At 39.6% G+C, this 25,239-nt stretch overlaps 1 protein-coding gene across 3 annotated transcripts; it reads right to left on the bottom strand.

Moving 5' to 3' along the window:
* Positions 1-10,104: 10,104 nt before the first annotated feature.
* Positions 10,105-24,627, bottom strand: LOC146665395 (bromodomain-containing protein 1-like). 3 transcript variants are annotated; one of them, XM_085413021.1, is made up of 12 exons: positions 24,319-24,627; positions 21,418-22,802; positions 20,813-20,969; positions 20,591-20,719; positions 20,044-20,172; positions 18,235-18,547; positions 17,324-18,055; positions 17,086-17,215; positions 15,747-15,877; positions 14,636-14,730; positions 12,309-12,463; positions 10,105-11,708 (listed from the first exon to the last, which is right to left on the bottom strand). In XM_085413021.1, exons 2-12 carry the CDS (start codon positions 22,782-22,784, stop codon positions 11,522-11,524), a joined length of 3,525 nt encoding a protein of 1,174 aa, XP_085269147.1. In that variant the 5' UTR covers positions 22,785-22,802; positions 24,319-24,627; the 3' UTR covers positions 10,105-11,521. The 3 variants fall into 3 exon arrangements, with proteins under 3 accessions (XP_085269147.1, XP_085269146.1, XP_085269148.1); XM_085413020.1 differs by having other exon boundaries at positions 17,318-18,055; positions 24,319-24,625; XM_085413022.1 differs by lacking the exon at positions 14,636-14,730 and having other exon boundaries at positions 11,543-11,708; positions 17,318-18,055; positions 24,319-24,622.
* Between the last annotated feature and the right edge of the window lie 612 nt (positions 24,628-25,239).

A 25,239-nucleotide genomic window follows, 5' to 3' on the forward strand; every position in this document is an offset into this window, starting at 1 on the left:
AGATTAGATTATCATTAAACGCTGCATTAAACACGCAAACTCATACATGTAAACACACGCACGTACAGTACAGGCATTAACACAGTATGCTGCTGTTAATGCTCTCCTCCCGAAATTCCAACTAAATATTTTCATAGTACAACCTTCTGAAGAGGAACTGAATAGTATGTTTTCATCTTCTGCTCTTTAGATCAGAGAGATTTGGAAAACACACATGTAGTCTTACAGCAATGACTGACAATCTATAACAACTATGATTTGATGCTTCATGAATGACATACTTCAATGCTACATTCATTACTCATAGTAAGACACTGCACCTCTGCTCTTAAATAGTAAAACCTTATGCAATTCAGTTAATCGCCGCGTGCAGCTTTCAACAGAGTAGCTTATAATTTTAGATCAACCACTAGTAGTCCTGTTTTACAGGCTTTTGAGGTTTACAGTGAAATCAAAGAACAAATAGAAGTGCTACAAGGAATATTGTCATCATTTCTTTTATTTTTTGGCAGGAGTGTGCACCTTAAATTTGATCCTTAGCATCAGGCTGTCAACAGGGATGTGAGGACCTGGAAGAGCATTCAGTTCAATAAATATTGTGCATCAGATTGTACAAATTAAACACAATGTTTCACAAGATAGACAATCTCTGATCAACAACTGCCATACTCACCAAATGTGGCTCAATCCCTTTTCCCCAATACGAAATTTACATTAAAGATTCACAGGTCCAGCGCATACGGCCAGTGCTGATATGCAAATAGTTGGCAAAACATTTAAAGAGCAATCTAAAAATAGCATCAGCACTGAATGCAGTGCAGAGGTGCAGAGGGAGATGACCTCCAAATTTAATTAGAGTAAGGTTTTTCTGAGTCTGACTGTGCTGGTCTGCTGGGGCCCCCTATATGTTGGTAACATGCTCCAGCAAGAAGTCTGGAAGTACATAATCAAAAAGTTCAGTTCAATTAATTGAAATTCAACCATATTTATATAGCACAAAATTTAAAAAACAGTCACCTCAAGGCACTTTATATTGTATAACAAAGACACTACAACAATAAAGAGAAACCCCAACGTTCAAACAACCCCCTTTGAGGAAGTTCTTGGTGACAGTGGGAAGGAAAAACTCCCTTTTTTCCTGGAAGAAACTTCTAGCAGGACCAGGCTCAGGGGGGTGGCCATCTGCTGTGACCAGTTCAGGGTGATGAAAGTGTTAGTCAAACGAAAGTGTTAATGACCAGAGGTGGGACCAAGTCATTGTTTTGCAAGTCTCAAGTAAGTCTCAAGTCTTTATCCTCAAGTCTCAAGTCAAGTCTCAAGTAATGTCAGGCAAGTCAGAGTCGAGTCTCAAGTCACTGGTGTAAAAGTCCGAGTCAAGTCACAAGTCTGAAACTTTGAATTTCAAGTCCTTTCGAGTCATTCAAAAAAACGAAAAAAAGCATGTTGCAGTTATGCTAAATGTAAATATTAGACCATGTAATTTTAAAATCTGTGTTTTTCTCAACACATGACAAAATAGTGAACTTAGAAAATATACACAAATTGTGAAATTGCACCTCTTTAAAATGCAGCTCAATTAAACCTAGCTCCAAGAATAATTTTCACCGACAGTTCTGAGATAAGCTGCATGTTGTTCTTGGATGCGGTTGTAGGACCGGCTTTAAAATCGCATGACAAAAATATCATACACATTAAAAAAAAACTGCATCACCAACGTAGCCTGGACAACATTTGCTAGTTAGATGAAGTCAGCTATCTCATCTTAGCATATTTATATGCATATTTATAATTATACGGTTCTTGGAGTGAGTGCACACACTCATGAAGTTTAGTAACTTCAGGTCACTGCAACAAGCCCAGGTACAGTTTACCGACGGATGGGTGCAGGACCTTGAAATGCACCGTGTAGAAAGTAAAGACCATCGTACGTATCATAAGTTTACCAGTCTCACAAATCGTCGTCATAAATACACATTCGTTAACCGTTTATTAATAGGACCTTTGAGCTCAACGGTAATTAATTAGTAGTGGAAATAATTTCTGATACCCATCACAGAAATGTAGCAGTGACAACAATATTGTATGCTGTAATCGTACTGGGCAATTAGTGATACAAAACAACTGTTTTATCCTGTGAATAAAAGTATATGTTTTTGTCAATGTACCATAATAACAGAAGCGAAACGCAATATTGTGTCAGGACAATTCACTATTTATGCACAATAAACAAAGGAGCATAGCGCGACCATTTCTGTTCAGCGCCAGACTTGCTTGTAACCTGTATCACCAATTATGTTAAGAAAAATGACGTATTAACTACTAAAAAACACTGACCTTCGTGTAAATGCTTGGAGCAGACTAACCTGTGAGCTGGAGGGTTCTGGGACGTTATATTTGATCTTTGAATGGCTGCAATCCAGGCCATCCGTCGCGTCTTTGTTACTTCGGAAACATGGCTCGAACAATTTCTCTTCAACGACGTAATCCGATAACAACCGATCTCTTTACCCGTCGGCTTCCCGTGGCTGTCATGCGACCGGCTATTGCAGTTAATAATACAACAGCTTCTTGCCATTTTTGTGTTTCTTTTTATCGCTGTATAACTGATTTCAATTGAAAGTCTGTGTGTGCTAGTACCTCTTGCCACGAGTTCCCAGAATCCTTTGCGGTTCTACCCGTGAATGACATCACATTTTCAATCTCTATATAATATGCATGTTAAATTTTATATTTGGGGTAAAATATCAAGTCTTTTCAAGTAAACCGGTTCAAGTCCAATTCAAGTCCCAAGTCATTGGTGTAAAAGTCCAAGTCAAGTCACAAGTCTTAGAACATTTTTTCAAGTCAAGTCTAAAGTCATAAAATTAATGACTCGAGTCTGACTCGAGTCCAAGTCATGTGACTCGAGTCCACACCTCTGTTAATGACTGTTTTTAATGAAGAGCTTAATAAAGCAAGAAATGGGTACTTCTCTATTTCAATTAACACAAATAAGCACAGCCTTGGAGCTCTTTTTAACACACTGGAGTGTTTAAATTCTGTAACCTTTAATCAGATTATGGTGTTGATTGAGAAAAGTCTTCACTTTCTACATTTTTTCAAGTCTAAAGTTAAATGACATAAAATTCTAAATAGCAGCTCCTCATTCTTTTATTGGTGTCCCTGGCTCCCAATCTTATTTAATGACAATCTCTATGGATGAGCTTTTAAATACTGGTACAACTGAGTTGCTCCTCAAGCTGTGTCCATGTGATTCCACAAAATTTCAGTTAAATGTCACTGCACCAAAATGCTCGGAATGAATAAAAAATATATGTAAGGGAAAACAAATAAAGGTGTAGGCTTTAACATCCATCCATCCATTTCTTCTGCTTATCTGGGGCCAGGTCACAGGAGCAGTAGCTGAATCAGAGAAGCCCAGAGCTCCTTCTCCCCAGTCACCTCCTCCAGCTTATCCGCTGAAACACTTATCCGTACACTTTGCTTTTAAGGTCCCGGTATACCCGCCCCAACTATTTTTTAAAAGATTTTTACTCCCGCAGAAACAATTTGGAAATCTGTGCCTTCCTACTTGGACCTTAGACACTGTTATCAGGTTTGCTACAGTAGACTTTTCTTGAATTGGTTGTGCAGGTTTCTCTCTTATCATTTTGTCACCACTTTCTCCACTTGTGAGTCTGTTAGCTGGAGCGGTTTGGAGCAGAGTATGAAGTGGTGAGTACTGGGACCTCCGAGTCTGAGGCCTTTGGTCTCAACCGGGAAAGAGTGGACTGCACACTTTAAGTCAGGGACGAGTTGCTGCTCCAAGGGGGAAAGTTCAGGTATCTTGGAATCTTGTTCATGAGTGAGGGAAGAGGGGAGTGGGAGATCAACAAATGGATTTGGGCTACCACTGCAGTGATACAGATACTGTACCGGTCTGTCGTGATGAAGAGAGAGCTGAGTGTGAAAGTGAAGCTGCTGGTCAATCTTCGTCCTTACCCTCAACTATGGCCACAAACTTTGTATAGTGACTGAATGAAATTGTGAGTACAATTGTCAGAACCCTTAGACATAGAGTTAGGATTTCATCCATTCTATGTGGAGGAGTAAAGCCGTTGCTCCAAAGATTTCCAAAACAAATTAATCTCTAGAACAAAACATAACAACAGCATCATAAAAGATGTACATCCAGTCATCCATCTGTAATACTCATACTCAATGTATCACCTTCAAACTCCCAAAGCTAGTGAAGATGTGCACTATTTGTCCTGTCAGACAATCAATGAGAGAGCCAAGTTCAGCCAAGTTCAGCTCTGGCAGTAAGCTAATTGATTGCACTGGTCTGCTTTTGAACTGCTGCTGGTAGTTCATTTGGGCCACTGTGCAGTAATCACTCACAATAGATTATATTTCATCATCACGTAGTGGCTCAGTTATACCCTTCAACTGAAAAATAAATCAAGTACCTGTAAACAATAAGGATTGGCTGTCTATTGTATTATGCTCACTAAAAACAACATGTGCTGAAGTTACATCATGTGCTAAAAACGTAGTTTTTCCTCTAACATCTTTTGCGGTGACTCAATCAGAAGTTTGTTAAAGTTGTGCTTTTTTAAAAAAATCTGACAAGTTATAAACTTCATAGGTAAACATTTACAATTTACCAAGTTCTTGTAGTCTTGGTACTCCAGAGGCACTTTTCTCATATCAATATAAAACTTTCAGTTGCTTAGCATAAGTGGCCATTTTAACTTTGAACAGGATGACAATTTTTCATTTATTAATTTTTTTTAATCCTGTGAGTTCTTGAGAGTGAGGACAAAACTTCATTTGGGGCCTCTGTACCTTCTACAACCCTCCCACCCCACCCCAATATCTGCTGCAGATGAGGAGATCAGCAGGGTGTGAAATGGCCATGGTGATTGCTCCGAGGCCATAGGGCCTCTAGCCCATTCACAGCCTGTCAACTCTCTAATAGAGCCAGAGGAGATTGGAGACAACCCCACAGTTACCAGTGCTACCCCACCATCATTATTGCCACCATGCTGTTAAAAGTATAATGCGTTTTAGATATGGAACGGATTTTCTACCAGTTTCCTACAGTATTTAAGAATTAAATAGATGTTCCTATTCTATTTTAAGTTTGATCTCAAGGGAGAAGGTGATTTAGTATGGTAGCCCTTCCTTTTAAAGTCGCCTTATTATTACGTACCAAGTAAAATATGGTCATTTATAGTGTAGAATAGAACAGATAGAAGTAAAAAATATCAGAGCTATACCAAGACAAGGGATAAGAGAAACCAAATAAAAATTATATTGTTTTAATTTTGGATTGGATGTTGACACAAATTCTAGTGAAGTAGCTGCAATTGTGTGAAAGAAGGGATACGATAATTAAATTAATATGACATTTTTGCTCTGACAGCAGCCCTTAAGAAATTATTTTTATAGTGATGATGAAAACATACAAATTTGAATTGTATTATAAAACAAAAGGAAGTGTATGTGAACTATTCCATCAGATAATTTGGACTAAGTGAACGAAATCTTAAAATGATGACAGATCACTGACATTTTGTATCTACTGTGACTGTGCAAACTTGAGTCTTGAATTAAGAATGAACTGCCGTTAAAATATGTCATAACAGAAATTACTTGATCTAAGAATTAGATTTAGTTTCAGAGTGGCCTTCACAGAGTAAGCTGTGCATAGCGGACAAAAAAGTGGGCCAGGCTTCTTTTTGATGTGTGGAGTGTAAATACAGCCCTTCACCCCCCTTCCTCTAATTGTAACTGTGTTGTTTTCATATTGTTGAGTCTCAGAGATGTATAATTTATCACACAAATAATCTGGAACAAAACAAACTCTCCTCTCAGCTCCCGAGAGCCCGAGCATCTAATGAGTTCACTCCATAAAATATTCATACCTCTGCAAATTATACTATCACTTTCCCTGCAATATACACAAGTGCACACACACACACACACACACACACACACACACACACACACACACACACACACACACACACAAAGAGCTGTCCAACATTCCATTGGATATAATGGCAGGTTGTACAACCTTAAAAGCTCATTGATCACTGTCAAACAACAACAATGTATTCTTTATTGCTTTACGTCTGTGACTTGACTTAATAAAGACATCAGTTACTCATATTGATCCAGATCTCATTTAAAGTCTTCTCAAATGTTTGGACCCTCATCTTATTGACCAGGGTCATGCAGACCCCAGTGGTATTTTTGTGTGTTATATTTCATAGGTGTGGGTGTTTTTTTTTAATAATTTCCTTTTTTTTAAACTTTGCAAATCAGTTTGTATCTCATAAAGCCACATCATTGTTTTCTATTTCTGCTTTGATTAGTGCTTGAAAAAATGTTCTGGCCAGATTAGCAAACCTGAAATTGATAGTTTCCAGGGAAAGGAAAAAACAGGGACTGTACTTTTTCTCAAAAGGTATTCAAACACTTACATTTCTGCAGGTGATTAATCCAAATTTGCACTGATGAGTTTTTAGATAGTGTACAATTAGAAAGATTTAATAGTAGTAATTAGGAATTAGTAGTAATGTTAATACCTCAGACATATTACCTTGAATTAAAACAAAATTTTTAAAAGAACTTAAAAATTCATCTCTCAACTAAGGTTTTATACTTTTTGGCTTTTGTCCTGTAAATCAAAATGTTACACCAATAAACAAATAAGATTTTACAAAAGTACTCTTTTTTTCTCCACCCCGTTCTTTTCACCTGGTTTTAGATTTTCTCATGTTAGAAATATGAGGAAATATTATTTCCAGGCAGCGGGAAGGTTGAAGGTGCCATTTTCATCCAGTCACAGCCAATTATGACCTGGCCATCAAGAGATGAGAAGTGGAAGAGCAGGGAAAGAAATCAGATGAGGTTTTCATGCTGAGAGCCTGCCACCCTCCACCAACACCTTTTTCTCTTCGAGGAGAGAATCCAAAAATCCAAATCAGGAAACCATCTCTCCTCTTTAAAAAAATTCAAATGCCAAGGGGCTACAAAAAGCCCATGTGACAGAAGATTGAGCACTTGCTTCAGCATGTGAGGGAATGACTGAATTTCATTAAGATAGACTCCAACACTTTTGTCTCATTAGCAGATCAGGAATCAGGGGACGAGGCAGAAGGAAACTGCACTCAGAGTGATCACACAGGTAACCACTTGCCCAAGCACTTTTTGATTGGTTAATTAGTGTGTTTTCAATCAGCCAGCTCTTGCAGCGCACTCCCCCATAATTAAAAGGTAAAAAGAAGGCTTCTAATAAAGCCTGCAGCTTCTTCTCTTTTACCCTGTAAAGCTATTATGGTAAAACCTGGACTGAATACAGTGAGGAGTAATGCACACACATAAGTTAAAGTATGTATAACACTATAAGGATATGTGAGAATACTTTATGAAGCTTATACTTGATAAGGTTTGAGCTGGCAAAAAAAAGTCCTATTTAGAGATTTAAAAAGGACAAGCCAAGAAAAAAGACAATTATAAAAGTGTTTGGTTACAGTTCATTTCAAAGTTTATTGCTGGATTTACAATCAGTCATATAGGTGTAGCAGTTGAACAGCCAATCATAAGGGGACTACAAAGGCTTAAATAGGTGATTGCAGCCAGGTGTGGGGACTGCTTCCTGCCATTGTCCTGGACTCTGGTTTGGCTCCCCTGTGGGTTGAACTGATTTACACTTTTGCCTGGTGAGCTGAAATAGTGGACTTTTTAATAGTTTTACCCACTCCAGTGTTTTGTTTTGTACTGGTATATTTCCATTTAGTAATTTGTAGGTGCCATAGCTAACTTATGTTTTGTTTTTTCAGGAGCACTGACTGCTGTTTATTCTGGGATTTATTTATTTATTTTTTAGCTTTCATTTGAAGTATTGTTTATTTAGCTATTTAATAACTGTGTTTTTCATATTTGTTGTTCTGTCCTCTTTGTTTTTAGTGCTGTGGCGGGTGGCTGCCTCCAGCTCTAGGCTTTGTTGATATATTGGGAGCAGTTTGTTCACTAATGGAATACTCCAGGTATCTCAGCAGTGGTTGGTTTTATTTATTTATTTTAACTACATATTTTAGCAAAATTCTTAATAGCCAGTTGGCAAATACAAATGAACTGAATTATATTAACCCAGTTTTCAGCATAATCCCTCACAGCTCAGACTTATGCAAAGTGCACACTAAATAGATTTTACCAGAGTTCTTGATTTAAAAACTTGTTTTTTTTCAACTAAAGGCATCACTTCAGACTAAAGTTCCTTTCTGTGTTTTAATTTCCTTTTTACCTCGAAGAGGAAGGAATTAAACTTGGCACACTTTGTGACACCATGATTATTTTGTTGTAGCTGCGCTTCTAGGCAATAAATCTTATGCTATTGGCGTTATTTCCCTTGAAATTGTGGCACATTTGTAAGGAAAATGCATTTTGGGGTTAAGCATAAGATGTGAGTGTATGCACTATGTCTATGAAAAACGTGCACAATCTTTCTTTACTCTGATATTGACTTATGTTCATCATTTATTGGACTGGATGATTAGTCATATTGGCAATATAACAATTTATTGAGTTAATGGTCCCTCTGCATGTAGAGGAACCACAAGTATGGAACCACCTCCTGATGGTTACCCACTGTGGGATGGCATCTCATCAACCAGAATAAGATTGTGTTATGTGAACTTGTGGACTCAACATTAGCTGTATTGTCCCTGTAACAAGGAAAATATTGAAAGTGGGTTGTGTTTTTAACCTTCCAATCCCCCAGAATTTTTAGACTTGAACAGTCCTCCAAATCCTCCTCCATACACATGAATGCACATTCACGTTTATCCTTGCCTCTTGGCTTAAGTGAAAGAAAACAAAACACAAACTTCAACTAAAAACTGTATTCTGACAACGATATTGGTTAGGGCTCGAGTGATGCTGCATCAAACACCATGATTTTTACATAATAAAACAGGAATCCAACTGGTGCTGACAGGAAGGAGATTTCAGCAGAATTTGTCAGAATTTTAGAGAGACTGTTTCAGCTTTTTAGATTTCACTCTGGAGAAAATAAGTTTCATGACCTTCAACACAAACAAACAGATGCAAGCTGGTTGATTCAGCCAGCATCGTATATGCAGCAGTGGCAGCTGCATTGTTGTCAACATGTGTTAGGTTTATTGATTAGCTAGAAATTGTTAATTATCCATCCAAATGGGTAATTAACAATTTCCAACTTCAAAGACATTTAAACCCCTGGACCCTGCTTCTAATTGAAGGATAACGAGTCATCAGAAAAACATTTGAGGGACGGCTGTCAAAACTGAACCAGCAATGATAATAAAAACAAACAGCAGCCGCAGTTTGAAGAATGGAGCAGAATGACTTTTCATTTGTGTAATCATAGTCTTTCAAAGTAGTTTTTTTTTTTTCTTCTTCTTCTAGTGAATGCATACTCGCAGTGCAAATGAGTGCAATTAAATATTGAATGAAATTATATTTTCTCACTTGAAAAATTAGTGCAGTAATTTGTGGAAATGGTTCTTCCTTCTTTTGTGACATTTCAGTGCTCAGTTAACACTTAAATTGGTCAGACTTCATATTGAAGGCATGTGGAAAATGTAGTGAACCTGACATTAAAATCAAAAACAACATCCACAGCAGAGTTGAGGTCAGGCAGACTTTGGAAGCTCCAGCTCTTAAAGAACAACTTCTATCCACATTATCAGAAGAAGCACGTGTCTCTATAAAGTAGTGCAACTTTGATTTGTGTTGTCAAACAGTGTCATGGTGATGTAGTATATGGAATGAATAGATGACTTATCCCTGTCCCCAAATGGCTACAATGCATTGAGTTCTGCATTTATTATTCTTGTTTGTGTTAATAAGACATATTTCCTTTAATCAGTTAAGGTGCAATGGCTCCATCTAATGGTCACTTGGTGATATACAGGGAAGTTGCTGAACTTGTTTACTCAATTTTTTTTTTTTTCAATATAAAAACTTCTCAGTATAACAAGTACTATAAAACCAGGCAAACAGCCTTGATTTTTTTTTTCTTGTAAAGTCTGAATGAAAAATGTGTAAAAACAAAGCCAGAAGACATTCGGATTGATTTAATAACATATTTTAATTTCAGTGTTTTAGTATAAAAATCCCACCAGCCTGCTGTCAGCTGGGTTCTGTTCCCTGTTAACTGTGGTTTTTCCCAGAGAATCAGCTAAAGTACCAAATCTATTTACACACAACATCCACATTCAGAAGGACCAAAGAAAACAGGAAGTCTACCCACTGCTACCCTGCCAAAATAAAACATCAAACACTGTCACCTCACCCTTCAGATTTAATGCTATCAATATGGGAAAACAAAGACTGACACAGGTAAAAGAGAAGGGGCTTCTATGTGACTCCTAGTGCACCTGTAGTATTTTCTTACTTTCTCTATAAAGTAATGCATATACATTTTTGAATTTACAATAAATTAGTACAGGCACATTCTCTTCTCGCCTACAGCTGACTGTCCACTCCAGGTTGAGAAGGTGATTCTATGACATTTTTACAGAAGACTTGAACTCATCACAGCAAACAAACAGGCCAAAAACCTGAAAAAATCTAATAAAAACCCCATAAAAGATAATTGGGGGACCTGTGGGCAGCTTTTTTTCTCCTTTGTTTTGGTGTGAATGATGCACTTTGGGCATTTTAAACTTTGAGAGTTTTATAGATGTTATATAAATATGTACAAACAGTAAAAAAAAAAAAAAAAAAAAAAGTAGTCCAGTAAAAACATTCAGAATTAAAAAAAAAAAAAAAAAAAAAGCACACACAAAAACACATTAATGCCAAAGATGAGAACTTGAAGCTTGAGAACTCAATAACTTACAAAAAAACGTACAAAAGAAGGTGAAATAAAAAGGTTCAATACAGTATGCATGTTTGATTTTTCTCTGTAGAGATAGCACCAGCAGAAATCCCAACACTGTCAGTGCTGTTGACAGCGCGAATCATCACCTCACTGTATAAATATCAGAATGCTGTGTACCAAAACTGACTGAGGGAATGAATAAATTAGTGTCAGGCCTTGTACAGGATATTTACAGGAGCTGCTGCTGTCACACACAATGATGGACAATTTCATGGCAGTGAGATTGCAGCAGTCTTGCAGCACATTTAAGGAGGTCAGAGGCCAAACTCTGCCACATTCAACAGGTTTAGACCTGCTACTTTTCAGTCCTCGCAGCCAAGATTTGATTTTTTTTTTTCCCCTGTCAACTTTTTGAATCCACTAACAAAGACGTTTTTCATTGCATAGCTCTTGACAAATAAGAACAACTGTTTCAAGCTACAGTATTTCAGAGAGGTGGAACCTGTGTGTGAGGAAGGGTGGAAATGATTTGGTTCCAGTTTGAAGGACATAGTAAACAAGATGTGTTTGTGTTGTGCGTATACAGCAGACACCGTGTTCTCTGCAGTGACAAAAACATGATTAAGAGATGGGAGATGGGAGGATTCTTGAGGTGGCGGGGCTTCAAATCGTGACACCAAGGCCAGTGTTCGGCTTGAGCTCTCTAGCTCGGTCTAGATGGTTCATGGCTCGATCGAAGGCGAGTCGCACAGATTTTCGGACGGAGGACGACCGAGCCTCCATCAGCTTCATTCTGTCGAGCATCTTATTGACGCCAAAGGGAGCCATTTTGGATTTAGGAAGCCATTGCCTGATGAGAGAGAAGACCATTTTGGAAAATGTTTTCACATGTGACGAAGTAGAGTTCCTTTCAAGACCTTTTGTACAAGACACAGAATGCAGTTCAGCATCTCTTTCATAGTCTGATCAGTCTAAATTGGTTTTGTTTTACATATATAGTAATAATTTGACATAGGACAAAAAAAAGGTCTGTATTAAGTGGCTAACGTGTTTTGTTTTTTGTCTCAGAAGTCACTCTTAAACAACATCAGTACAAAAGTAAATTTTTGTTAAAGTGAAGCTTTCCTTTTTTCTTTTTCTTTTTTTTCCCCCTCTTCTCCCAAACTAGGTCTCTGGAAAAACTGTTTGGGGACCACATCACAATAGTTAAGTTTCCTATTATGAACACATTAAAAAGCGGTCATTAAGCAGGCTACAGTGACTCATACATTGGCTAGCCACAGATATGACTGGTGGAGCTCATCGACAACAGCAGGAGTAGATTAGAGTGGATCAAATGTTGCTTTCCAGGTTAAATAGGTTTCAAACGTACAATCTGTCTTGATCACTTGTTTTGTTTAAGCAAGATTAATTCAATCCCAGCTAACAGTGAAAGAAGTTGGCTGCTCACCAGCTGCGCCTGCTGTCGAAGAAGTGGACGAGGAAGAGTTTCTCTGCGGACCTGAACTGCATCCGCTCTCCGGCTCTGAGAACGTCCAACGGTGGCTGGGGAAGCTCCACCCCGCTGTGCCGACACATTGTCCTCCGTGACCTGGGGTCCATGATCTGTGAAGACCAAGAAAATGGAGCGGGACACTGAGGGAGGCAGACTTCTCGCAGGAAAACGTGTGGCCAAAAATTGGCACCTGGAGTTTGGGACTTTTTTGTTTTGTTTTTTTAATTTAAATGGCTGGCTGAAAACTTGCAAAAATACTAATTTGTCTTGATAAGTACATTACTTTTGGTTTGTTTGTGTTATTTGAACAGCCCACTAACATCACCAAGTCAGTGCCATTTCTGTGAAGAGTTAAATATCTGCTTCTGCCATCAACTCCACATCTAAGCTGTAAGTTGTCCACGTCTTGCTTGGGGGAAAATCTTTCTGTAAAAGGTACTGATAACTCAGAAGTCCAAAAAAAACTATTAATTCCAAATGGCTCAATTCCTACTGAGCTAGATCAAATAATTCAAAATGCAAAATTAGCTTTGTCTCCACTCGGAAGTAAAGGAAATAGAGAAGATCTAAACAGTTCTATAATTACTATTTCTATTTCATTCTTACAGTAGATGTGATGTTTTAATGAATGTTATTTTTTTTTGGATGGGCATATTTGAAAGTGTTTTCTGCATTAGAAAAATCTGACCCTGAGCTTTTTTTTTTTTTCCTAATTCTCATTTCACTCGTTTCCATTCTAGCTGATCAAGTAAAGCTAAAGACATTATTTGTAGCCCTGCTACAAGTTGACTACTCGACTTACATTTTATGTCTAATTGCAGTGACTAAAAACACCCCAGTTTGTTAGACATTCAGACTAAGGAGTTAGCAAATATTATACCAATTAAATACAGAGTACTGTCTTTATTTTTAGACAGTACTGTGTGAGCAGTGTAAGTCTTACATGACACTGACATTATGCCAGCCAAGTTATTTAGCTAAGGCTTTTGACAATGTAAGAAATAAATTACATGCTTAACTATAAGTGGACTTGATTTTCATGTTGCTAACTTTAAAGTTTGTAACTAAAACTGAAGGATGCTGTTCTATACAAACTAACAGTTCCTGTAAAGTGACTTTCTTTTTAAGTGACACTGATCGAAAGATCTTTGTTTCTGACTTGCAAACTGTATTTTAAAATCATATTAATGAACTTAAGCTCTTTAAAGAGACTATTCTGCCCAGATTTGCAAGGAGCAAATTGTTGTTATACATGATGATGTAATGTATTTGCATTAGACTGCCTCTGACCTTAAACCCTTCAGCGCAGTCTCTTTCCACCCTGTCACTGGTAACAGGGGATAGATTTTAGAATGCATTGTTTCTTTCCATATGTGAAAGTTGGGAGGTAGCTGTTGAAAAGAACTTTACTGGATTTTATTTGTTAATTCCGCCAAAAAGGGGGATTGGTTCAGTGTTTCTATTTGTTAGCAGATTTACACAAAATGTTATGGATGGGGTTAGCATGACGTTTTTTAGCAGAGGTGGGTTCTTGGCCCAACTTAAGTGATTAACTTGTGGTTCAATCAGGAGAAGGATCCAGGCTTTTTGGAACAATTCTTTACCATTGTGACACTTAGCCTTTTTCCTGGTTCTCAATGCATGTTATGGAGGGAAATTTCATCCTTTGCCCAAGTGGGCAAACTTTCAGGGACTATCCTTTAACTAGAGATCAATTTCACATTGCTCTGCAGCTCCATGACTCACTGGTCCTGAAATTCATTATCCTAATACTAAATTTAGGGAGCTGACTTTTATTATGCTGCACACAAGTGAAACAATCTGCAGAAGCCTGTAAAATTAGATAAACTAATCCAATGTAATCCCCCATCTTGAACTGACAGTTGTGTGAATGCGTGAGATTTCTTTCAACTGATGTATCTTAAATTATTGCCCTGTTTGTTGACATATTTAGTCACTTCCATGTCCTTTGTGTTTTCTGTATTCTAATTCAAAGCACTTGATTTCCAGTATTTTTAAGAAAAAAAAAAGAAAAAAAGCTGAAGTGCATAACCTGGTGAAAGAAGGCAGCATTCAGAGAGACAAGCATGCAAGGCCAAGTCAAGCCCAATACACCCAGAGCGAAGCGACCCACACTACACACGACGACAACAACAACCATTCCACTATCAGCCAGCTGGAAGCTCCTGCGTGGCCATGAGCACAAATTACGAGCTACAGGATGGACAATGGCAGAGGGGCAGATGGGTAATGAGATACAGAGGGGACTAACACTCACTCACCAGGGCAGGGAAGGAGGGATATCCACTACATTTAGCCCAAACTAGTTTAAGAGGCTCCAGAACAAATGGAGAAGCAGCAGTGGGTTTCCACACCTCTACAGGAACAACAACAAGCAAGTTATGAAGGATACACTGCAACAGAGAGCACAACCAATCTCAACGCACACACACCGCCAATAATACTTTCTATTAAGTAGACCATGTAAACCATTTTTAGGGTGTATATCGTATGTATGTGTGGGTACTGGCTCTTTTTTTTTTTAATATAAATATGTCCGTGTTAATTTATATATTAAGTTCACGTACTGCTGATACTTTTCATGAATGGCATAGGAAATAACTTTCTTTAGATTTGCTTTTACCATTGCAAACACTCACACTCAAAAAAAAACTGCACACGCACTCTCACAAACACACACAATCAATCCAACTTCCTAACTTCAAGACTGTCATAATGCAATGTTCATTAACGTCGGCAGTAATGATGAACAATGCAGTTTTAGTAGTTGCACCACATCAGTTCAAGTACAATGTAGCTGACGGGCACGAGTGTATAATTCGCTTTGAATCCACAAAGAAAATACCAGTCTTTAGTTCACTTCCACCTCGTCCATCCGCGGTTTCCCGTTTCTGTTGTTCTCCTGCGTTCACAACTTCCTTTGTAGCTTGAACTCAGTGTGAGCGCAGAATATGCTGACTTAAATCCAGTACCTGATGAACCACTTAACCTCAGTTTCAGAACCAGTGTGGAAGACTCCATTGATGAATCGGTGATTTCATGGTTCTGTAGTAACCCCTTTTCAAGGATTTCTATTTAAAGGATTTTTACATCAAAACCTATGACACTCAACATGACTCATTCAACTTCAATTGCTCTGTATTACACAGGTGTAAAAGTAGAAAAGTGAAGATGTAACATGAAAGCAAGAAATTAATTTAATAAAATGCTGCATGCTTGGACATAAGAAGTATTAGTATCCCAATAAAGAGCCACTCTTTAATTAGTTTAGTAAATGTCTTCAGAAGACAGAAGTAAGAAATGACAAATCAAAGCTTGCCAAGCTGTTTCATGCACACTCATTAGGTCACAATCCAGAGCTGATCGGCTCACCTGAAGAGATCTTTGCAGCTTTGATGAACTCGCCATTTTCAATGCAGGTCATTAGAGTGCTTTTGTCATCCACAGTGCTACGTCGAGCGGTGGCCGGTCGCCCTTTACCACTTTTAGACAGGATAACGGTCCTGAAAGATGCAGGAGCAAAGGTCAATGAGGAAAATGTTTTTTTGTTTTGTTTTGTTTTTTAAAAAACCCTCATGTATGAGCTGCTGGAATGATTGACTAACAATTATTAATTTTGTCTTCACCAATTCATTTTCAAACTCCAAATCTAGTTAAGCAAGTGAAACCAAAAGAAACCTACTTCATATTATTAAAAATATATTTTTGTCTTATGACATTTTGTTCCAAATTATTAAATATCAAATTTTATACTTCAAAAGAACTTTTAGTTTTACAAAATATAAGCTAATAGATAATACATCAAACTAGGGGTGGGTGATATATCGAATATACTTGATCTATTGCAAGTTTTCCACGTACGATGGTTAAAACAATTATAAATTGCCATGGCAATACTAGGCTGTCTGCATGGGATTTACTAGGAGTTTTTTTTTTCTCCCATGCATCCAATGAATCATTAATCCCCCGCTCCCTACCAGAAATGTTTCTACCTGGCACACTGCACTGAGCATGTGTGTTTATATACTACCAGATAAGGAAAAACATATCGCAGCAGGAGTTTCAGACGAGCGAGGGATGGAGACTATCATTTGGATTTCACAGGAAGGATGCCGTAAAACTATTGCCACTAAAGGTAGCAGCACCACAAATGTATTCCACCAGCTAAAGTCATCCACTACAAAATGAAGCTCGTTTTAAACTCCGCATGTCAGCGTCTCCCCACACACCAAAGAAAACGTTAAATAAACCAGCTGTGACACCTGTCACTGTTCTTGGTTAGTTCTTTTTATAGACACTATCAAGACTTTTGTTTCTGTAATTTAAAGTCATCACATTTTTTATTCTACTATTTTTATATGTTATAACCACAAACAAGCACCTTTTTAATTTCAGTCGTTTCATTTTGCCGCGTGAGTTTTTTGTTGCTATGATCTTTTGTTTGTTAAAGGTCTGGTGTTGACCACAGAAGCAGACTTACTGTGACAGTATTGTCATTTGTGGAAAACCTCTGTGTGCAACTGACGGTTAACTAATTTGGTTTGAAAACAGAAAGTGTCTTGGCACCTTTCGCCTTGGAGGCGCATATATTAATTGTTCTGATTATACTATAAACTTGGTCACCACAATGTTAACACTGGAAGAAGTTAAGGACAAAATTATGAAAATAAGCATAGCCACTCAGGATTTGGTTGGTTCTTTTCTCACTCACCTTGTGTCACAAAGGATACTTCCACTTGAAGAGATGCTCGACTCGGAGGCACAGCGTCGGCGTGGCTCAAGCAAACGGGGAGATTGTGAGACCACACCCTCCTCTTCCACCACAAAACCGTTTGCCATTCCTGAGAGGGATAATAATACAAGAATTGTTTTAAACTCACTGAATCTTTTTGTCACCAGCATTGTTTGCAATTGAAACAAAATAATTAATATCTGACTGGCACCTGTACCAAGGCGTTTGATCGGCGACTCCTCGTCGTCCTCACCATCAGCGCTGCTGCTGCGTTTTCTTTTCTTTGGCAGAAGGAGCGTCTCCAATCGAGGTATCACTACTGACAGGAAGGTTTTGGCGCCCAGGGGTGGGGGGGACCCAGAGGAGACCTCTTGGGTCCGGGGTAGTTTCTGTGGGCTAGCACTTTTTGACTTCCGAAAGAGCACATTGGTCCTCCGGTTATAGCGTTCCACGTAGAGGTCACTTTTGGGGAGCAACGACTCTGGGATGTGCCCATTAGGGGTGTCCGATGGCACTGAGGTAGATGTGTTGGTGACGTCCTCAAACTCTGTGGGTGACTGGTCCAAGGGCTTTGTGAGCTTCACGGGGGTCGGGTCCAAGTCCATAGGCAAAATTTGGGATGGTAAGGTTAATGTCTCTAATGGTGGTGGAGGTAAAGACTTGTCTTCCTGTGGTATACTGGGATCTGCCAGCAGTTCTCGTAGTGGTTGGTCTTCAGATTCAGCAGGAGATGGGCTGGGATCTGGAGTAGAGGGTTGTGGTGGCAGGGAATTCTTCAGGCTTATCTCACTGCGGACCTCCGTGATGGTTTTCTTGAGTAGCTTTAGCCTCTTGCTGCGGGACGGGCTGTGCTTCATGGCTATGCTCAGGTCCAGTTTCTCCAGGAGCTCCTTCAGCTGATCCTCCAGAGGAGTCTTTTGGCGGTACGTGGGAGTCAGTAAGCGGTCCACTACGGAGGACAGTGACATATAACCACGTCATTATCCTGATTACATGACTATTTTACTATTGAACTCACACTTTCACTGTTTAAATATTTATTATTATTCAATATACTTAAGAGATAACGATTAAAGATAAGTTACTTATCACTTTCAGATATTACTTCATGAAGCACTATAAGCCTACCATCTTCCCAGGTGAATGGCGGTGTTGGCTGCAGTTTCGGAACTTCAGGAAGATGCAACCCACTGGGGAAGTCGAAGCCAATCCTCTCTGCTTCTCTGCGGGCCCTGCGAAGGATGGCTCCGCCATGGTCTTGCATCCGCTGAGCCGCCTTGTAAAAGAAGGTGTCCTTGGCATTGTATGTCATGCAGTTGGATATTATGAGGTCAAAGTCTGCTTCAAACTCCTCCAGGCTCCTGTAGAAGTGAGCATCGATTCTTTTTCTCATGGTGGAGAAGTCAATAGGGTTCTTGATGATATCCAGGTAGTCAGGTACCTGCAGAGAACAGAGAACAGACATCAGGTGCAGCAGTCTAAGAGGAGGAAGAAATTCTGGTTCACGATATCCCTTTTTCAAAAGGCACGCTGGAAGGTACTGAGCCTTGACCCTCTAAAGCTTGATTTTTATGGATGATCGGTTTGGGCACTAGTTTCAGAACTTGGATGTCAATTTTTAAACCTCAAAATGGTCAACCTTTGCAACACAGGTTGTCCAAATTTAGAAAACAATGCATGCTTTCATTTATATCAAGAAGCTTTGCACTCACATAAACAAATTGCATTTCTTCGATCATTGGCACAAAAGGTGCCATTAGTTTCACTGTTTAGCTGTTCATACAACCCACTTGATACTGAGGTATGGAATCCGTGCTACATGTTTCACTGTCAGGGCAGCACGGTGTTGTGTGGTTAACACTGCTGCCTCACAGCAAGAAGGTCCTGAGTTTGACTTCACCACCTGGCTGGGACCTTTCTGTGTGGCGCTTGCATGGGTTCTCTCTTCCTCCCACACTCCAAAGACATGGAATGAGTGGGGTTAGGTTAACTGGTGATTAAAGTGTGAATGGCTCTGAGTGGTGACCTGTCCAGGGTGTACCCTGCCTCTTGCTCTATGGTATCTGGGATATGACCCTGATATGGATAAGTGGAAGAGGATGGATGGATGTTTCATTGTGGTAAATATCACTTTAAATAAAAAAAAATAAATTAAAAAAAGGAAAAAAGAAAACAGTAGAGAGAATACCACAGATGCACAGGAATCGCTGATTTGAATCGCAGGCCCCTATCATACACTCTCTATTTGCACATGGACAAATATTCTTCAATTAGGCTGAAGAGAGTGTGGAGCCAAATACACATTGTGGAAGTACAAGGGCCTGAAACCCTGTCTGTACCAGTTGAGCATGGTGGAACCAGACTTTATACCACACAATCTACTGCTAAACTTGCAAATATGGTGATATGGTGGTGATCCCTGATATCCCTGGTAGTATGTTATTTACACTTTTACCATTAGTCGAAACCAATACTCATTAACAAATTGGTGTCAGTGCATCTCATTATCCTGAAATTTTCATCACGTGAACATGGGACATCGTTCCTGAGTTTCAATGGAAAGTATGCTTTTAAGGAATGCAACTGTTGCTTAAAGCAACTGATAGAGCACTATAATGTAATGAAAAGCCAGTCATCTCAAATGCAATGCGTGAAATGTTTTCTGAAATGAGAATACTTTCACATTAAATTGGGTCTTCTTGAACTGGTGATTTCGGTTCAGTGAACTACTTTTAGTATAATGATGGAGACACACTTGATTTGTTTAATACAGTTATGTAGATGTTAAACAGACTTTATAAATAAACATCTTTGACTAAGACTATGGCAGGAAAAAGAGGTGTTGCTAAATGTCGTTATATATTAGCCATTTCATTTGAACTGGGGAAAAAGACTTGCTTTAAACTGTTTTAAAGTGAATAATGAACAACTGCTGACCTCTTTAATGCTGACAGGCTGAGCGAAGATGCTGTACTGGTCCTTCTCCTGCAGCTGACTGAGCACAGCTCTCAGCAGGATGTTGAAGGGAGTCAGCTGGACCTCCAGCACTGATTGCTGAAGCTTCATCTGTCGAAAGAAGGTAGCCAAACAATGTTAATCCACATGAATGGCATGAGGTGTTATCAAGAGTCCAAGGTCAATGTTTATTAAAACCGAATGTGTGTATACAGTAAATCCCATTTTGGGGTTGATGTTTATGTTTTAGCGCATTGGGTGTTTGAAGCACATAAAAGGTTTTAGACTAACAGTCAAGTAGTCAAATTTGTGAGGAGCTGTCCAACTAATCAGTGGAATTTGGGATGTTGTGGGTAGTAATGAGTTAACTAAACAAGAACAAATATAATTACAATAGTGAGTAGTAAATGAAAAGTAAAATATTTAGCTTTAACTTGAGAATAAACAATGTGTCCTGAAAAGAAATGATGAAAGGAATAAAGCTCTGCACTAGACAATCGTGAAGTAGTAAATGCTGAAAGGGTTTTACCTCCTCCCTCTTCAGTTTTTCTCTCTTCCTGATGAGCTCCAGCAACAGGCGGGCTCGCTCCAGGTCGTGACGGAGGCGGTGCCACTCTTTCAACTGCTCCTTCAGTGCCTGGTTAGACTCCATATGGTCCTGCAGGAAACAAGCGTCAGCTCAATAACAAGAACTACATTAAAAAGGACAATACCCTACTGTGTGAGGTTGCTAGCTGTCAACAGAACTGACCGTCTTCTTGGCTTTGGGCGGCTGTGGGTTGGCCTGTAACCGGCGGATTAGGGGCACATTGTTCCTTGACTGCCTCTTCAGCACCCAGTAGCTCAGCACCCCCTCAACAAATGAACGCTTCCTCTGAACTGATACCTGGTTGAGGATGGTATCAAAACTAACCCAACATAGAAGAAAAGGGGAATATTAATCAGTGAATAATAATAATAATATTTTTGATAATATTTTCTCCGTAGCTCTAAAATGCTGTCAGATCTCTGGCTTGTCATTTTTGACCAATCAGATATCTTTGTATTCATCTCTTATAAAAATCACTGCTGACACACCCGTGGAAAAAACCTTTAACTCCACTGTATTGGAATAATGCTGGCAAAGTTCTCTTGAAGTACTACTGATAAATATCACTTATCTCAAGTTAAACTTTCAATATTTACTTTTTCCAGATTCATACAGTTTTACTGTTTTCTGTATGTATTAAAAATCCCTACCTTAGATAGCACTCAACTAAAATTAGAAGCAGAAAAAAATTATCATTTCAAATGAAATAAAGGACAAAAGACCAAGGAGAGAGAGTGTTGATTTGGTAAGCTAAGGCTGACTGTTACCTTGAAGCAGTAATGCTAGGTCCAGAGCTGGTCGGAGTTTCAGGTTCCGTTTCTGGTTCAGGGTCTGCTCGTTTATTCTTTTTCTTCTGCCAGCCCTTGGCCTTCCCTTTCTTTTCAGCTCGCTTGTGAAAGGCTCCAATTTTAGGGTGGGGCTCCTCATAGATGTTGAGTGGCCGGCGGTCACAGCCTTCAGGTGTGTGGCTGCAACAGTAAGCAGTCTTTTTCACAGAGAAAGTGGTGGCACCAGATGCAGTCACCTCTTTGACGGGCTCCATCTTCATGCAGAGACCAGCTTTCTGGGCGCAGCTAACGTGGAAGGCGGTGTAACAGTTGATCTTGTCACACTGGATGCACGCGCCGACACCTTTCTCCTTACACAGATAGCAAGTAAGCTTCCAGCGAGCAGGTGGGATGTTGCGGACACCGTCAATGGGCTCGATGAAAACTGTGTCCGAGAAGCCAACTTCGGGCACCCACAGGGCACATGCTACATGGCCCCAGCGGTCATCATCTGTCTTCTTCAGAGCTCCTCCTCGATTCGGGCAGAAAACACACTCAGCCGGTCGTGTCGGACACTGGAGGCAGTGGCGACAAAGCCACTGGCCTTCGGGGATGTATGGCACACCGTAGCACTCCTGGTGCACGGCAATGTTGCAGGAGTCGCAGAAGAGGATGACGTTACTGTCAGCTCCATCTCCATCCATGCATATACAGCACACAGCATCCTCATCCACAAGTGACTGCAAGTCACTCTGACCCTGCGTGGCTAAGAATGACTCTTTCTCAAAGCGATCCATGAGAAACTCAAACAGGTTGTGCGACACTTGACTTATTCCCTCACTTTTTCTTTTCTCATTGATGATCTCCATCCAGGCATAGTCTTCCTCATCCATGTCATACTCCACCTCCTCATCCAGCTCCTCGGGTGTCCTCTCAGTGTATTTGTAGTAGGTTGCTGGCCTTTTCGGTACCACTGGCAGATTGTATTCAACTGTTCTAACCTTCGGCTCCAATAGGCCACTGGCACTGCTGTGGGTGGCACTACCACCATGTGAGGTGGTGAGAGCTGCATTCTTCTTCTGCTGGTTGTTTTTGAGGCGGACAGAGCGCACCAGAACCTGCTGGGGCTTCTCGTTATTCTCCTTGTTGCTGTTACACTCCATGATCTCTTGAGCTGTGGGGTCGTCGTCTGTGATAACATCCAGCTTGTCGTAGATGCTGAGCCGGTGTACACGGCCATCCACCTCCAACTCCACCATTCGCTGAGCTTGTGCATATGTCAGTGTCTCCCGGTTGGGCGATGGCTTGATGGGAGAAGTCTCTCTCTTAATCACTGCTGGTCGTTGGTTTCGACTTTTCTTCTTCATGTTTGAGCTATGAGGACCCTGAAAAAACCCAAGCAATGAAACAAATGTGTAAATATATGTTTTAAAATTTATACTCTTTTGTAAATCATCGTTGGGTTTCTTGAAAAGCGCTACACAAAAAGTTATTATTATTATTATTATTATTATAAATAACTCGCTGATCTAGCAGCTGCTGAGAAAGCTGTCATGTCATGGATTTCACTGTACATTTCTGCATGTACACAACTGGCTGCTGTCACATCTTCCAACCCTTGTTTACAGATAAGGGAAAAAATGTCCCGAAACAAAGTTTTCACCTCTGTATTTTGTGTCTTCTTCGTCAAGCCTAATTTAAAGTAGTAGTAAGCCTTCTACATTTAAATGACCGACTGCTGTCTTTTGATCCTGATGGTGCAATTGTTTTGACTATATTAAAGGAGTGCTATGTTAAAGTTGCTAAACAAAACCCTGTTCATTACATTAGTTAGGGAATCATATCAAAATACTCCAAAATGCTAATTAGTAAATATTAAATAAAAACCTTAATGTGAGATCCAGAATAAAGTTGTGACGTAAATTTTAATCCTACAGTAAATCTGATCCATTGACAGCTACAGAAAAACAGATCAGGACTGGGGCTACTTGGATTTTAATTTCTTGTGCTCTTTATGAATTTGTTGACACACCATTAAAAAGATCTATCTTTCTGTAACCAAAACGTGAAAGATATAGTTAAATGTCATAGACGAAGAAAACCACCAAAACCTACTTTCCAAGCGTATCTATTATTGGCCAGGTAAACCATTATCAAATGAATTATTCCAGCCATGTTTGCATATGTATATCGATTTCCCTGAAATCCAACTCCCCCCAAATAACGCTATTACTTAGATTTGTACCTTCGCGACACACACACTTTATTTTATTTTTTTAAACCAGGGCAAGTGAAGTTAAGCTAGCAGCTTTGAACATAGTGCTCCAACGTGTGCTGGTGCACCTTTAACTCGTGAGATCAATGCGCTTTCAGCCGGCTGCGCTAACAGTACCTTCAACCTTCACTGGACAAATGAAAGAAATGCATCGAGAGCAGGAAGCAGCAATGCCGAAGACAAGGAGCCTCCGATCTGCGCAACCTGTGTGGTTTGTTTCCTGAATAACAGCGGCTCCACGTAGCTGCAGCTTGTTACTAGATCCATGTCCGGTACGGGTAGGTACAGTAAGTCCGTCTAGACAGTGATCCGTGCTATGTTTCGAACCTGCTTTAGAACGACCAATCAAACACTGGCGGGTTACAAGAAAAGACAACCATGTTGTTCCCCTTAATAAACAGGCGGTGGCCTCTCTAGTTGCTAGTCCGTCCAGAAACCGGGCTAACATTAGCCTGCTACTACAGGGACTTGAAGAGGAAGGAAATATGGCGACCAACACAAGAAACTACCTCAATTAAAAAAGTTGTCTTTTTCTATGAGTAGCACTGTTTCGTTTCTAACTTAAAGGTATCCAGGGTACAGGGAAAAACATTAAACGGGTAAAACGAGAGTGAGGTAAAACTTACCTCGCTATTTTCAAGAATTAAGCTTATAAAAACAGCAGCAATGGCGGTGCGGCCTGCGGAGCGAAGCAGCAGTTAAATCCACATTCAGTCTGGTCATCCAAAGGCGACCGCGGCTCGCGCTGAACCGAGTGAACCTTAGAAGTAACCGACAGGTATCCAGGGCGACGGGAGCGGTTTCAAGTGATATACTAGGATATGAGGCTTAAAATCGATCGCTGGGACTGTGGAAAAGCAGTAAGAAGTGGCAGGGCTCAGCGGCTGCCTGAGCTTCTCTTCCCCCACAACAATGCGGTTGTGTGAGTCGCTATGCCGCGACGTCACCACGCAAACCAGGAAGTGTATATATATTTATTATTGTTATTATTTCATATTTAAATACGAGCATATGATCTCTAAATACGATACGCAAAGATTATTAAAAACATTAAAGTCGTTCTGGCATCCAACAGATGACCGATCGAAAGGGTATGGACTTTCCGACCGCATCGCTTCCATATGGTACACGCGCTAACCGCTTGTGGGGTCGTCTGAAAGACGTTTTGAACCTACCCACTGCACTTTAGTAAAAGGTAAATTACGATTCAAGGAATATAAAACTATGAGCCGTATGTATTTGTGATTGTAAATTTTCTTTTTCTTTTAAATGATTGCATTAAATATATACATTTAATGTACATTAATATATCTTTTATGACTGAATCTGAATTTATTTTGAATTTTCTCTAATCCATGTGGATTTATAAGTATACATACTGGCCCAAATATATACTCAGGTAGTGATGTTGAAAGTTCCACAATGCTAACCTGAGAAGGCGAAGGCATATTAACTTCTCATTAGTGATCGTGACCGACTACAACTGGTAGTTTCTCTTTGCATAAAATGATTTTTGACAGCCTTTATGTATACTTCTGGCACTGCCA

This window comes from Rhamphochromis longiceps, linkage group LG7 (genome assembly GCF_057381845.1).
Source record: "Rhamphochromis longiceps isolate RC_006_pf linkage group LG7, R_longiceps_female_GT1.1, whole genome shotgun sequence".
Classification (NCBI taxonomy): Eukaryota; Metazoa; Chordata; class Actinopteri; order Cichliformes; family Cichlidae; genus Rhamphochromis; species Rhamphochromis longiceps.

Excerpts from the sequence above, each read along its gene's own strand:
- LOC146665395 (XM_085413020.1), bottom strand. The coding sequence starts at position 22,784 with ATGAAGAAGAAAAGTCGAAACCAACGACCAGCAGTGATTAAGAGAGAG. Across the intron at positions 18,548-20,043 it reads AGCCTGTCAGCATTAAAGAG|GTACCTGACTACCTGGATAT; the intron begins GTCAGCAGTTGT and ends TGTTCTCTGCAG. Across the intron at positions 14,731-15,746 it reads AGCTGCAAAGATCTCTTCAG|AGGTGTGGAAACCCACTGCT; the intron begins GTGAGCCGATCA and ends TTGTTCCTGTAG.